The 15688-nt window shown below is 36.1% G+C and overlaps 1 protein-coding gene across 8 annotated transcripts in view; it reads left to right on the forward strand.

The window, feature by feature from the left end:
• Window positions 1-11263, forward strand: part of PHLDB2 (pleckstrin homology like domain family B member 2) — a 68046-nt gene extending 56783 nt beyond the window's left edge. For 5 of the 8 annotated variants that reach the window (XM_088144511.1, XM_025163825.2, XM_025163827.2 and 2 more), the window contains 7 exons: window positions 185-220; window positions 1277-1484; window positions 2387-2477; window positions 4219-4365; window positions 5944-6163; window positions 7261-7346; window positions 8534-11263. In XM_088144511.1, the coding sequence (XP_088000637.1) occupies window positions 185-220; window positions 1277-1484; window positions 2387-2477; window positions 4219-4365; window positions 5944-6163; window positions 7261-7346; window positions 8534-8674 (929 nt within the window). In that variant the 3' untranslated portion in view covers window positions 8675-11263. The remainder of the gene's footprint in view (window positions 1-184; window positions 221-1276; window positions 1485-2386; window positions 2478-4218; window positions 4366-5943; window positions 6164-7260; window positions 7347-8533) is intronic. The other 3 variants (XM_088144510.1, XM_007423799.3, XM_007423800.3) reach the window with 1 other exon arrangement.
• The last annotated feature ends 4425 nt before the right edge of the window (window positions 11264-15688 follow it).

Genomic DNA, 15688 nt, shown 5'->3' on the forward strand with positions numbered 1-15688 from the left:
AGTATCCATACAGTAAATACATTTCAATTTTTCCTTGTATGTTAAAAAAAAAAAAGATAACTAAAAGGAAACCTCTGCTATTGACTAATTTAAATGGTCTAATCTATAACCAAAATCCACAAAATGCCATTATAATAGTAATATCTTCTTTCTCTTTCTTTACAACAAAATCTCTATTTTAAAGGAACAATTAGTCATTCCAAAAGCTCAAGTGTTAAAGGTAATTTTAATCAATTCTTGCAAAATATATCCTAATAATAGTTTCCATAGAAAACGCTTCCTGTGCATAAAATGTGATATTGTTTGAGGATGCATTTCGTAGCTTGTGTCAAATTATAGAAAGATGAATTGAAAATTGATCACATTTTAAAGGAACATAGTTAACATTCGTGTCTCAAGACTTATTCAGAGGCCAGTTTCTCTCAAAGATATCGATCACTTCTCCCAGCAAGAAATGTGCTGTTCTGATCCCGCTGATGCAGGTGGGTGGGCACGGTATGGCTTGGCCTTACTTGTACAACTACAATTGAATGATAATCCTCTACATTCAAATACTTACGATTTTTGAAGATGCACAATTCAAAAAATGACAAGCTTATGGAGGCTGTTGCTGAGAAATAACAGAAAATATCTTTAATCCAAAGAAAGTTTATTTGTATTAATAACATAGCATTGGATCCAGAGAAGATAATGCTTTCACTTCAGACTAATTGCAATTTAGTATATTGCCTAAATCATCAAGTTGGTTTGTTTTAAATAATTATCTGAATTTGAATGAACCAGCAAGCTGTGTTTAATCTCAGCCACAGTGTAGGTAAAGTGTATGCTTTTGTCTGAATCAACCCATTGTTGGATTCATACAACACATAAAATTAAAATGAGACAATCACACAATGCCTTCCTATAGTGCATGAACCTGCATTGTGCTTGTAAATGAAAATGTATATCTTCATGCAATATGTGAAAACAGATTATTGTGGTTTATTGACCAAATTATATTCATCAAAAATATATGATAACATAGCATAAGGTATGAATTTAGCCAATGACTCATTTAGGGGATATGCATCATAAACATTAAAGTATAATAAAGCCAATTAATGTTTTCTTGAGAAACTAAACTAATAAAAATTACCATTGCTTCAAATCCAGATAAGAGCTCAGAATGGAATCATATTCAAAATAATTATATTTTATAATATAAATTAATATTTTCGTTTTAAAATATTCAATAAAATAAAACATAAATCAACAAACACTTTTGTTCTTTTTCTAGGTTATAACCAACAGCATCTGCGTGAGGAACAAAGCCAGAAGCCTCCTGAATTCTACAGCAGAACTGCCTCAGAATCAAATGTGTACTTGAACACCTTTCATTACCCTAATCCTAATCTGAAAGACCACGCCTTTGACACGCTTAGTTTAGACAGCTCAGACAGCATGGAGACTAGTATATCTGCCTGTTCCCCAGATAATATTTCCAGGTACATTGTGACAATGTTTCATTTTTCCAGCAAATGCAACACAATAATTAGACATACTGTACAAGTATATTAGATTATTAAATATGAGTTTATTAAAATGTACCATTGTAGATCTTAGCCAGTGTAAGAAAAATATTTTATGTTTAGAAGCACCCAATCAGTACCCAATCAATGTAATAATTATTTAAGCATATGTAATTGTAGTTGAAAAGATAGGAAAGCAGGAATATTACATCTCTTCTGCCTACTTAAAGACCAGTTACTTCTGATATTTCCTCAACTGTCAGCTAGCACCATTTCATCTCAAGTGTTTCCATCTCAACCGATTGTTGCAATATATTTCACTTTAAGTACTAGTATTTTTTTTTCTTTTCTTCCTTCCATCTCTTATTCTGTGTTGCATTTTCCAGTGCATGACTTCAATGGTAGGAATTCTTTTTAGCTGAAGAATAAGAGTAATAAGAATATTATGTATTCTTATTAAACTGAAAATTTACCACAAACTGTATTCCTTCTGATGAATTTTGCTTCAAATAGTATGGACATCTACAGTATTTATTTCCGAGGAAGCTTCCGAGATAATCATCTTATCTCATTAGTAGAATTTTATGACAAATTCAAGGGAATCCTTGTCCACTTGAAAATCCCCATGTTGTCTCTCAGATTAATCTGACAAAAGCTGTTCTGCAGTTATTCCACTTTACTTCTTTTTTTGTGTGTTTTTGCTTGCTTGCTTGTTTTGTGTGTGTGCGAAAAAAAAAAACAGGTAGCTAAATAATGTCTTTTGATCAGTAATTCCACTGAGAAGGGAATACATAGAAAATAACAAAACGCCTAGAAATACATTTTCAATATTGAAATGTTTTCTCAAATATTTTTGTTATTTCTGGTTTTTGTTACAGTGCCAGTACTGCAAACGTGGCACGAATAGAAGAGATGGAAAGACTTTTAAAACAAGCTCATGCTGAGAAAACACGATTGCTTGAATCCAGGGTAATGTATATATAGAAAGAGGAAAGACACTCCTGTTGTTGAATTTGTGTTGTCACTACATTCTGAAATTAGTACATTTTCAATTGTAATTAATTTCAATTGATCAGTCAATACAGATTTAAAAGTATGCAGTTACTCAGATTTATTTATTATAGATTAATAAGAAATATGCACTATGATCCAGAACTGGTCTGGTAGACTAAGCAAATTAAGTTGTTGGTTGAGATACCCTAATTTTTAGGGACATTAATGATGAAGCATGTGGCCCAAGAGAGGTATCTATCATAACACATTGCATGTGCAGAAAAGGGATCAATATTCTGTATGATATGGTGGTTGGAATATTGGACTTGAACCAGAGAGATTCAGGTCATTATCACTTTATGTCAGTGCAGCCGACCATATAAAGTTGTTCTGAAAATAAAAATGAGAAGTGATGCTATGTACCTTGCCCTGAACTCCTTAGAGAAGGGGTTTTTCAGGCTTTTTGAATCTATGGAACCTATTAGTTGCAAAAAAAGAAAAAAGAAAGAAAATTCCTGGACCCCCTGGAAAGTTCTAGTGATAGAAAATTGACTGCATTCAAGCAAACTTTAAAAAATGGTTTTTGCTCTTAGTCTTTCACATAACCCCGTCAACACAATTTGAAAAACCCTGCCTTATAAAAAAAAGGCATTACATAACTGTAATTAATAAACAAATGTTGGGCTATCTGGCCTTAGTTGTGCTCTTCTGAACCAAGATAACATCCATACGTGTTAGAGAATAAATCCAGTGGACTCTGACAGTATGAATCTTCAGGACTAGATTGGAATAATGTTGTTTTAAGAGGAGCAGTAACTTCCACTATATTTGGAAGTCTATAAAATAATCTGGGTTAATACAGCATAGATACTGAACATGAATATATTAAACTCAAATCTGTTTTAAGAGCCATTTTTGTTGAGTCATATGTGTCTATCCAACCATCATTATAAGGAGGATGCAGACTAAGTGTTATCAAGGTTCTAGGAAGGACCATTTGATGGCTATCTGCAATGCTTAGTGATAGTTGTAAACCTGGGATTATACATGTAGATATGTCCTTAATTGTACAATAGATCCATTTTTCAGTGCTTATGCTTGTATATACACTAAAACCTAGGTATATAGGTTTTAAAAACTAAAAATCTCAATAGATTTTGTACTCAGTATTACAGTCCAGTGATTCCCAAACACATTGACAGAAATATTTGAATCTTTAAAATAGAAAACCTTATAATTGGGGCAAAAATACCCTAACCCTGAGGCAGAGTCAGTGAATGGACTCCTTATGTGCTGTTCTTGCCTTTCAGATGATCATTGATTTTTTTTCTGGATTTATCTTTCTATGGTATTCTGTGCTTTTACTATGTTTTGAAGACAGGCCAAGATTGCCACCATTTTTATAAAGTCAAAATACTGAAAACAATAAATGAAGAGCACTGCCCTGCCCTAAGCTAATTCAGATTCTACAGCAAAAAAATCTCCTTGTTTCCAATCCACACAACAAGAAAGGAGCGGGAAGACACGCACAGACACAGAAATGGACAGGCAGTAATCATCCAAATATGAGGACCAATTTCACTCCTTCTCATTTACCTGGGCTCAAAACTGAAAGGTGGACAGGCAAACAGTGCATTTAAATTGGATCAACTTGTTTTAAACAATATATTTTTTAAAAAAGGAGTTGCTTTATGTTTTACTGTCTGCATTCCTTTAGGAACGAGAAATGGAAGCAAAAAAAAAAGCACTAGAAGAAGAAAAGCATCGCAGACAGCAGCTAGAGAAAAGGTTACAAGAAGAAACTAGTCAGCGACAAAAACTAATTGAAAAAGAAGTTAAGATACGTGAAAAACAGAGAAGTCAGGTATGTAGTTTGAAATAGAGAAAATGCAGGTATTGAAGGAAGAGAAGCCTCGCACATATTAATAGGTTACATTCTTGGACCAAGATCAGAAAGACCTAGGTGCAAGTCCACCCCCAGCTTTGGAAGCTCACTGGATCACATGATAAATTTAATTTATCAAAGACCAGTATAGCTATTTGGATGGAAAAATAGAGTTAACAACTGCAGGTTATATATAAATTATGAAAATGTAGAGCAAGTAGATGAATTGTCCCTGAAAAGATGGGAAAATGGATAGAGTTGTTTTTTTTAAAAAAAAAAGATGTGCAAAAGTTGATAATAAAGTAGTGGATGGCATGTTGTCTGTTGTGAGGATTGTATGTTTGTTAAAAGAAGCTAAATTGGCTCTCTGTAAGAGCATGCTTCTCATTTTGTTACATGAAGTGGGAAGGGGATACGTAAGGAGAAACATAAGCTAAGTTAAATTCAGTTGGGATGGGGGTATTTAAGAAGTTTAAGTGGTAAAACTACAGAGGTACAGTCAAGAGTGCATGTGTGATGAATGTATGTGTATTGAATACAGAAAATGTATACAAGTATATTTAGATGGTTTGATCATATAGAGAGAATGAGTGAAAATCAAATTGCAAAACTTAATAAAGCCAAAGTGAATGAGTTGAGAGCTAGCAAACAGTGTGGTTGGATGGAGTAGATGAGATCCTCAAAAAGACAGGTGAGAGGTTTAAGCTTATAAACCATTACATAGCATGGGGCCGGGATATTTGAGGGCCTGCTTCTTGCCAATCACACCTACCCCTCACATTGGGACCAGCAGGAAGGCACATTGCAGGTCCCATCCATGAAGGAGTGTCATCTGATGGAGCCCAGAAGGAAAGCCATTTCTGCCACAACACCCACATTTTGATATCATTCCCCTGGAGGTCAGATTGGCCCTAACCTTGCTGGCCGTCCAGAAGGGCCTGAAGACATGGCTTTGCCATCTTGGCTGGGGATCTGGTAACATGGATATGGAGCCTGCAAAGTGACTATATTGCTAGGGAAACTGAGTGTCCTCTCCCACAGATTATGAGGTTTTTTATGGGTTTTATTGTTTTTTATGGGTTTTGATGGGTTTTTTCCATGATTTTGTAATATTTTTGATTATTTTGTTGTTTCAGTTTAGTGTTTTTAACTTTGTATGCTGCTCAGAGTCATGTCTGTGAAATGAGCAGCTATATAAATTTACCAAATAAATAAATAAACAGCAATGTATGAATTGGAAGATGGACATGATGGAAGTGGAAACAGTATACAAGGTTAAGCTATTAAAATATACATTGGGTAGTTTTGGTATAAACCAGATTTAGTTACATTTCCTTTTATTTTCTCCTGTCTCTTGCCATGAATTTCTTTTGCTTATTCTACTTATGTTTTTTTTCTGCACTTTGCATAACGTTGCGTATCCTAAAAGGGAAGAGCTTTAATGGCACACATTTATTCATGCTATGTATTTATTTATGAAAGAAAAGTGGGCTAATCATAATTATAATGAGAGAACAGAAAATTTTAATACCAACATTAATTGTATGCTTATCTTAGTCTCGTCCCTTGACCCGTTATTTGCCAGTCAGAAAGGAAGATTTTGATCTGCGCGGCCACATAGAGACAGCTGGCCACAATATAGAGACTTGTTACCATGTCTCACTCACTGAGAAGACCTGCCGAGGCTTTCTTGTTAAGATGGGAGGTAAAATTAAAACATGGAAAAAACGATGGTTTGTGTTTGATAGAAACAAGAGAACGTTTTCTTATTATGCAGGTGAGTTATGGTCTTAGAATGCATGGCATTCTTCCTGTTGTTTTATTAAAGTGATTAAGTCCATAAATTCTGCTACTTTTGTAACTAAGTCTGTTTGTCTTGTTGCTTGTCAGTCTTGTATGTTTACATATTAGAATGAAGCTAAAGGTCAGAATTAGGGTTCTTTCCTCATATGCTGTATCTTACACATTCTTCTCTAGAAGCAAGGAAATGCCCAATAAAACTGTGTGCATAGATGGAATCAGTTAGAAAAGCATGAAAAACTGGTGAATTTATGAATCTGGCCAGGCAGTATTCTTTAAATTAAGGACCTGGTTTCTTGTTGTTTTGTAAGATTTTCTGTTACAAGTTATCAGTACTTGGAATCATATCCATATTTTTGGCTAGAAAATTAGGACTTCTTCAAGTTCAACTTGCCATCTGGAGAATCACATCTGCCAAAAGCTGGATCTTTTTCTACTTGCTTCCTGTCATTGACTTTCCTGCATTGTGCAGGTTTCAACAGTTGATATTACAGCAAACCAACAAGATTGGGGAGGAGCAAATAGGAGGCTTAACTACAAGGAATGAAAAGTCAGATGTAGCCTATGAGAAATACAATTTGTGTGATTGACTTGTGTTCTTGTGCTATCTCTCTTTTCTCTTGAGAAATTAAATTGGCCTTTTGGCCTTTTCTACCTTGTTCTACCATCAGCAATCCCTGAAACCAGTATTTCAAACTATAGCTATAATATTTTATCAGGTTTGAGATACAGAAATTAAAAAAATACATCTATGTACCAAATGATCAGTGTTTTTTGGAACCAGCCACAGAGAGAGAGAGAGAGAGAGAGATTTTTTACATCTTATGACACAGTAAATAATGGTGGTAAATGGCAGTATCTTTTATGTGATTTCAACTGAGAAAAGGCTTCAGATAAGAAATTCTGCACCTTGTTAGGAAGATGCCTCATTGGTATTCTGATATGTTAATGTATTATCAAATAAATTGATAATTAAGTAAAACCTCAGTTTATTTTAAATTAAATACAGAGGTTTTAATGTTAATCTGTAATGTGGATTGTTTGTTTCAACCCACTTTTTTTCTTTTACTGCAGACAAACATGAAACTAAATTAAAAGGAGTAATTTATTTCCAAGCCATTGAGGAAGTCTATTATGATCATTTAAAGAATGCTTGTAAGGTAAGAGAAGATGCATATGTTGCTTTTCTTAATATATTTTCTGAAGTTTAGTTACAGTAGGCCAGACACTAATTATTGTACACACAGTTTACAGTTGAAAATGCCGCTTAATAAGTAAAAGGTTATGGTTTCAAGAACAGTATATAAAAATATAAAGGAAAATAGAGGGAAATTAATAAATCCTTTCAAATGAGATGCACTATCCAGATACTAAGAAACTCCTAAATTTTAAGTGTTGTTACTTTTTTGCCATTTCAGATCACATTTCCTTTGAAAATATTCTTTTTTACAAATGTTATATTTGAATCAAGCACATACTATTATGCTTAAGATGTACTATATCCAAGTTTATAAGCTTTTTTACTGTAATGAAACTGAGGTGAAAATATTCTGTCCAAAACAGAAAACTTATTGAGACTATACATCCTACACACATTCTGACTCTGAAACTTTATAGAGATCATGCTAATGTGCTAGTGTCTGTGCTTCCCTTCCCACACATAGAATTTTTCAGCAAATACAATGAATGCAATATAGTAGAGAGCTAGTATTCCACCCACTACAGAATAGTATTGTTTTCAGCTGGAATCTGTTCACACTCCTAGTTTTCATGGATAAAGTCTGTGCAGCCTCCAGATGTTGCTGAACTACAACTCCCAGCCAACATGACCAGTAGTGTTGGGACATGTTATCTTTTTACCCAAAAGAAGACAGCTTTGATTTTCAGTCAGTCCCTCTCCACAAAAAAAAAAAAAAACTAAAAAACAAAGAGTACACAGAAAGGAAAGTTATAAACATAAACAATATAAATAGTGCAGGGTAATGTTTATGTGACACAGTATACTGTATGTCTCACAAGTGTATTTGTATAAGAGTGTGTGTGTGTGTGAGAGAGAGAGAGTGTATGTTAACTGCCAGTAGCCATATTCCTAAGAGGGCAGAGCCAGGACTAAAAAACATTTTTATTTTAACTAAATTAATAACTACTAATGAAAATTGCATACAAAATAAGGCACTCTATTTATAAAAAATGTTTCAACCTCAGCTGCGTATACCAAGCATTCTTTCTTTCACAACTACGGAAGAAAAAGAATAAAAAATGTAAAGCTTACAGTGACATACACTCATTAGATTTCCATCTGTTTCAGACTGTATAATAATTATATATGCTTTTACTTTCTTTCCAGAGTCCTAATCCATTGCTTACTTTCAGCGTTAAAACGCATGACAGAATATATTATATGGTGGCCCCATCACCAGAAGCTATGCGGATATGGATGGATGTAATAGTTACAGGAGCAGAAGGTTACACCCACTTCATGTTGTAGTTAAATGGTGCAAAGTTTCATCAATAGGGCATAATGCAATAACAGCTGTGTTTGTGAGGATGGAAAGCCATATTTAGTCATATTTGACAAGTCATATGTATAAAATAACAAGAATCCTACCAGAACACCTAATCTTATGCTCCAAAAGGAAATACATGATATGTAAGGGAACATCAAGTTCTAATGAGATTTGTTTTATATTGCTGTGTTTTAGATTCAGTACTTGTTGAAACAGCAGAGAGAAAAAAGGCTACTTAAAAGATGATAACCCTCCAAAAATGGATAATCAGATAGCCATAAGCCAATTTCTGTGGCAAATTCTACCATGCAGAACTTTCCTTATGAAAATAAATGTCATAAGTTAACAGTGTTGCTATACTTTTAAGTATACGATTTTGTATTAAGAAGTGAAAGAGAAAGATATGATGCCTCTATATTTAATGTACAGGATTTATGAACAATTTTATGTTCTTTTCCTTACAAGTATTTTATAACAAATTTTAAACTACTGTTTGCAGTGTTTTTGTCTTAAAACACAACCAAAGATCCATACCATGTGTTGAGATTTAGTTTTATGTAATAGAAGAGTTTTTAAATTCTTTTATATATGCTAGTGGAGTTTTAAAATATTTCTGTCTATATCTTGGAAATGCTGGATGTTAGTTTGAATGTTAACAAAAAAATAACATCTTTAGGATCTTTGAAATATCAGCTTTCTTTTTAGAGGGTAGGATCAGATAAAAATCCACACTGAGCAATCACATTCTGCATTTCTTTAGTGAGGCTTTTACTTAATTTCTTAACAAATTACAACCCTCTTCACAATATTATTCCTTTACTAGTTATAGCAGTACAGCTTAGTAGAATTAAGAACTGTAATTAAAAAACCATGACCATGTATGGTTATAATGGCCATTTAGTACCCTAAAAGAGATGGATTCCCCCAAACAACATCGTTTTTGTGGGTAAAATTACAAGTCTTTGGAAACTATATTCATAACTTTTCCATATAAAATAAATATTTTAATGTAGGTGAATATTCTCCCAGGCTAAGTTGGCTTAGAAACTAGAATGTGAAGAATTTCTTTGGACATACAGTAGATAAGGTCAGTCATGAAGAAAAGTCTTCAAATCTTTTCTGAATTATATTTCCATTGATGATGAAGAAGCATTTCTGTTTTGGCACACAGACATATCCTGCAGCTAGTTTGACAGGTGTCTGAATAGAAGCCATGAAAACTTATTTTGCATCATAAACAAAATAACAGTCCCATTACACATTCTTTTTAAAGCTGTGCTTCTGATTTCATATTCTAGATCATTCTTTGTGTATTAATTTATGTTGCTCTTTAACATAGAAAAATATTTTGTTTCACATATGTACAGTACTGAGGAAGCTGTCACTGCATTTCTCTTGAATAAAGTACAGTAAATAATCCTTTTCTCTGTTCCTTATGGAGTCTCAAGAAATGATATGGGGACCATAGCTCAGTAACAGAGCACATGCAGTATGCAGACACTTCCAGGGTCAAGCTCAGCATCTCTGATTTAAAAGGATTCTGAGAAAGATCTCTTCTTGAGACTTTATTGAATGGCTCCCAGAGGGGATAATACTGGGTTAAATCACTAAGTCTTACTGATTCTAGGCCCAGTGGGTCAAGTGATGTTCTGGAGCCTGTATCTAGCACTTGCCCTACCAAGTCTAAAATGTTTATGCATTTAAGGGATCACCATGTTATGTTCTTAAGATTACATATTCCTTTAATATCATTTTCATTTTAAATACTTTGCTTGTCTTTGGATATTGTACTCAGATGAAGTTTGGATTTTGAATCATGTTCGTATTTGATGTTGCCTTTTAATATTTTTATTTTGTACGTGCCATGTTTTCAGTGCACTAAACTAAAATTGTTATATCTCCTTAAGGAAATATAAATAATGAACCACTTTCAGAAATAGTTATAATTTTAAAATATAACTGAACGTATTGTAGTGTGTGATGCCAAGTAGTTTGATTACAGTAGTTCAAAGATCCCACATATTTTCAAATGCATTTACATGAAAAGAAATCACATAGAAACTTGCGTCTAAGTTGTTAAATCAGGGCTTAAAATTGTTTTTCCTTTAATTCAGCAAAAGAAAATAAAGAATGAAGTGTTAAACTTCAATTGTATATACATAGTGTAAAAATATGTTTTATTTAACACCCTGGGATTTACTTACATTTGTGTGCTCCAGGCGAAAGGGCATTAAGTTGGATCCAGGCTTATTCAAAGTAGACCCATTTAAATCCATCAAAATTAAGCTTGTTATCAATAACAAGGTGAATTGATTCCAGTAATTCTGTTCTAGATACAATTCAGCCAGAAAAAGAAAAACTATGAAAAACCTAATTTGTGTCTTCTGAAGGAAAAGGAGATTGCAAAGTTTGCTTAACCAATGTTAGAAGATAAATTCCAGAAATGAATGCTATTGGTTTCCATAGTTTCTATTGCATATTTTAATTTTACTTCTATATAAATTTTACAGGTTTTCTATTTTTTTTTTAATCTTGCATGTTGTAATAGCAACATTTAAATAAATGTTTAAAAATACATTTTCAAATTCTGTGTCTGATTTTTCAATAATTTTCTGTAAACCTAACTGGTATAAAGTGCTACAGTTTTCAGATTTTGCTATTAATGCAATTACACAACGGGCAGCTCAGTCCTAAATAGCTACAATGATAGAAATAGTTGAATCGCTTTAGGTTGGTTGAAGATATGCTGCTCTCTGATCTCATTTCAAGATCGGTTCTCATCAAACAAATAATTATTTATTAAATTTAATAGTAATTTATTAAATTTATATGCCGCCCAACTCCCAGCAACACTGGGTGAGTTACGTTTTTTTAAGAACAACACAAAAAACACAAAAACAACACAAAATAAAGATGGCAGAACAAACCCAGATGGGAACAAAGAAAAAAATGTCACTTATCCTCACCAAAGCCCTGTGAAAAGAGCCACGTCTTCAGGGCCCTTCAAAATACCAATAGGCTGTTTGAGTCTCTGGGGAACTTCATTCCAGAGGGCAGGCACTGCCACAGAGAAGGTGCAGTTCCAGGGTTCCAATGGGTAGCATTGTTTAAGGAAACCAGAATGCTCCAACCCTGCCAGATTAGATGACCAGATAGATACTATTGAAGACAGGCGGTTCCTCAAGTAACCTGGCCCTATGCCATGTAAGGCTTTATAGTGACTGGCACCTGACTCACACCTGGAAGCAAACTGGTAATCAGTGTAGCTCACAAAGCAGAGGTATTACATGGGCATACCAAAGCATGCCCATTACTGCTCATGCTGCTGCATTCCGAACCAGTTGAAGCTTCCAAGGGAAGCCCAAGTAGAGTGCATTGCAGTAGTCAAGCTATGGGGTAACTAGGGCATGATTGACAGTCTGAAGGGCACCCCAATCCAGGAAAAGGTGTAACTGTACCAAAAGAAGCTGGGCAAGGGCCTTCCGGGCCACAGGTGACACCTCATCAAGCAGGAGCTGTGAGTCCAGGAAGCCCAAATGGCACACCACTGTTAAATGCCACCCTATTCAAGGTCACAGGTGGAATATCTGGGTGGTCCAAACACCCACAGCCACTCAGTCAGAGACAGTTCTTCCTCATCCAAACTCACACAGCCTCCAGACACTGGGAAGGAAATTTGACAGCCTCACTCGGCCAGCCTGGAGTGAAAAGATATAATTGGGTATCATCAGCGTACTGATGATACCAAACCCTGAACCAGCGGATGACCTCACCCAGTAGTTACATGGAGATGTTGAAAAGGAGGGGAGAGGGAATAGAACTGTGATATCCCACAAAAGAGGGGCCTCGGGAGCAATCTCTCTCCCCCCGCCCCCAACCAATACTGACTGGAACCAGCCCTGGAGAAAGGAAGAGAATCACAGTAAAACATTGCCCCCAATTCCCAACCCAAAGAGCTGGCTCAGAAGGATACCATGATTGACAGTATCAAAAGCCACTGACAGATCAAAGAGCTCAAGGATGGATGCATCACTGCCACCCAGCTTCCCTGCAAGTCATCTACAATTGAAACTACAACTGTCTCAGTACTCAGCACTGAATCTCGACCTGAAACCCAACTGAAACAGGTCTAGATAATCCATTTCCTCCAGGATGGAGGCACCACTCCCTTCATGAAAGAGGCTGACACTACTGCATGGACCAACTGCAGGTCACCTCCCTGGCTGCTTTCATGACTCAGGAGGGACCTGGATCCAGTAAACAGGTGGCCAAGCTGACAGCACAGAGTACCCTATTCACTTCCTCAGGAGTCATCAGCTCAAACTCAGATCACACCACCAGTCCATGCCCCAGGCTCTGGTCAGAGTCCAAGGCAGAGCAAATCTGAGTGACTGAATAATCTTCCCAGCAGCCCAGCAGATGTTCCGTGGGCCTTCCCTACCCAATAGGGGCTGCATCACCCTAAACAGGGTTGCTGGATGGCTGTCAGTGGACACAATATGGATGGGGAAATACTGGCGTTTCACTGCCCTTATTGCCACATGGTAATTCCTAATATGGGCTCTTATCTGTGTCCAGTCAGACTCACTTCAGGTTTTCCTCCAATGACGCTCCAGGAAGTATTATTATTATTATTCTGTTGTACTCAAAATTGTACTGGACATTAGGAGGCATTGTGGGTATTTTTTCAGATCTGCAGAGTAGGTTTTTCTAAAAATGTTTATTGTTAAAATAATGAAATATAAAAGGCAACATTGAATAGTATAATACAGTGAAAAAAACTAAAAATCTATACAAAATTAATTCATTTGTTAAGTTTATAATTAAATCTGGACTATGTAGCAATAGAATGTGTGAACTCATTTTTAGAGACTTTTCAAATATAGATAATAAAGTCGAATCTTGGATCCATTCCTTCAAATCAAGATAATGGCTTTTTTTCCAATTACATAAAATGATCCTCTTTACCATACCCCAAGCTTGATAAACCCAACGCTCTTCATAAGACAAATTCCATGTTTTTACCCAGTTTATCTATCCATCCATTCATCCATCATATTTATATAGCCGTCCATCTCACTTAAAGTGACTCTGGGCAGCATACAACAATTAAAAAGGATAAATACATAAAAACAATTAAAAGTAAAAAACTATAAAAGCACACAGAACAGGAGGGGATAATATTAATAAGAGAGCCATCGCAAAATCTCCCTGGTCCCCTGGGAGTCCCAAGCCTGATTACATAGCCAGGTCTTGAGAGACTTGTGGAATGTTAAGAGGGATGGAGCTAATCTCACTTCTAGAGGGAGAAGATTCCAAAAACCGGGCGCCACAGCAGAAAAGGCCCAGCTCCTGGGACCCGCCAAATGTAATTCCCTGGCAGATGGGACCTGCAGCATGGCTTCCCTGCCAGACCTGAGAGGACGGGCAGATGTAATCGGGGAGAGGCAGTCCCTCAGGTAACCCGCCCCCATGCCACGAAGGGCTTTAAAGATCAAAACCAGCACCTTGAATTGGACCCAGAAGCAAACTGGCAACCAATGCAGCTCGTGTAACATGTACCACCCTAGGGGCACACATAAATGCCTGTGCTGCTGCATTTTGCACCAGATGAAGCTTCTGGATACTCTTCAAAGGCAGCCCCATGTAGAGCGCATTACAGAAATCCTAGGTGACTAGGGCATGAGTGACAGTGAGTAGGTCCCTCCAATCCAGGAACGGGCACAACTGGTGCACAACATGAAGCTGTGCAAAGGCCCTCCTAGCCATGACTGCCACCTGCTCCAAAGAGTCGTGAGTCCAGGAGGACCTCCAGATTGCGCACAGAGTCTGTCTGGGGCAATGCTGGGGCAGTGTATATCCTGTGTGTGGTATTTTGATTTCCTGCAACTGCTGAACAGGAAGACCTGGATACCTCCTAAAACTAATACACTATAATATAAGTCATATAAAGTGTGGAGATCTGTGAGTTCAATTCCTGGTAGAGGGATTGAACCCCATAGAATAACATCTGGCTACTGTGACTGAAGAGTCCCAGTAAAGGATGGAACCACTCATGTTTTACCTCCTAGTGGTCAACACCACGCAGGATATACACTGGGTAAAAATAGAGAAATCCCCTCCATCAACAGGGGAAGGAGTGAAAGTTATGCAAAAACCTTATACATGAGGGCATGACGTAATGTAACATCTACATCTCTCTCCTCTGATAGTTTAAGAGAAAGTGGACTATATATATAAATTATTCTTATAAGCAACCATGTAACAGAAGGAGACAAGTAGTACCTTTTCTGACTAATAAATTTTATTAAACTTCATGTGAGCTGCAGCTCATTTCATTAGATGCACTGAGGGGCTTGACTATTGTAGGATTTAAACTGGGGTGACATGAGGGGAGAGGGAAAAAGGGGGAAACAGGGTAGTTATGCAGATTCAGGTTACACATGAGACACATTAAACTACCTTATCAATAAATAATTGCAGTGTTTTAAAAATCCATTGTGTTTGTTGAGACTTTCTGAAATTGCCTGAAACATTTGATGCATGTGAGTTCAGCAACCTCTCATTCAATGGAAAGTCACTTCTGACTGTCTTCAAAAACAGTCACTTTGAGATCTATTGGAGTCTATTGGAGATCTACTGAGATCTATTAAAGATCTATTGGAGTGTCCTAGGAAGCCGAAATGTAATGATTTGTCAGTTGAAAAAGGTGCTGTCAGACTTCTTTTGATTTTTTTGCCACCATAGACTAACACAGCAAAATAACCATGTATGTATTTGTAGCACATTTTCATATCACGTTCTCTGTATTACATACATTTTCAAGCATCAGTCTATTGTAGCAACATACATCAGGGTCTTTAGACAAATTTTTGAAATCCACCTCTCAATGCACACTTCATCAGATAAATGTATAAATGCCCTTTCCTATTTTCTGCTGTCAGTTTTACTGAAGAACGGGAAAGAAAAAAAAAAAATCGAAAGTAGCCAACCAG

Source organism: Python bivittatus, unplaced genomic scaffold (genome assembly GCF_059951505.1).
Source record: "Python bivittatus isolate LINGU-HERP-01145 unplaced genomic scaffold, Pbiv_v1 ctg000350_np1212, whole genome shotgun sequence".
Taxonomy (NCBI): Eukaryota; Metazoa; Chordata; class Lepidosauria; order Squamata; family Pythonidae; genus Python; species Python bivittatus.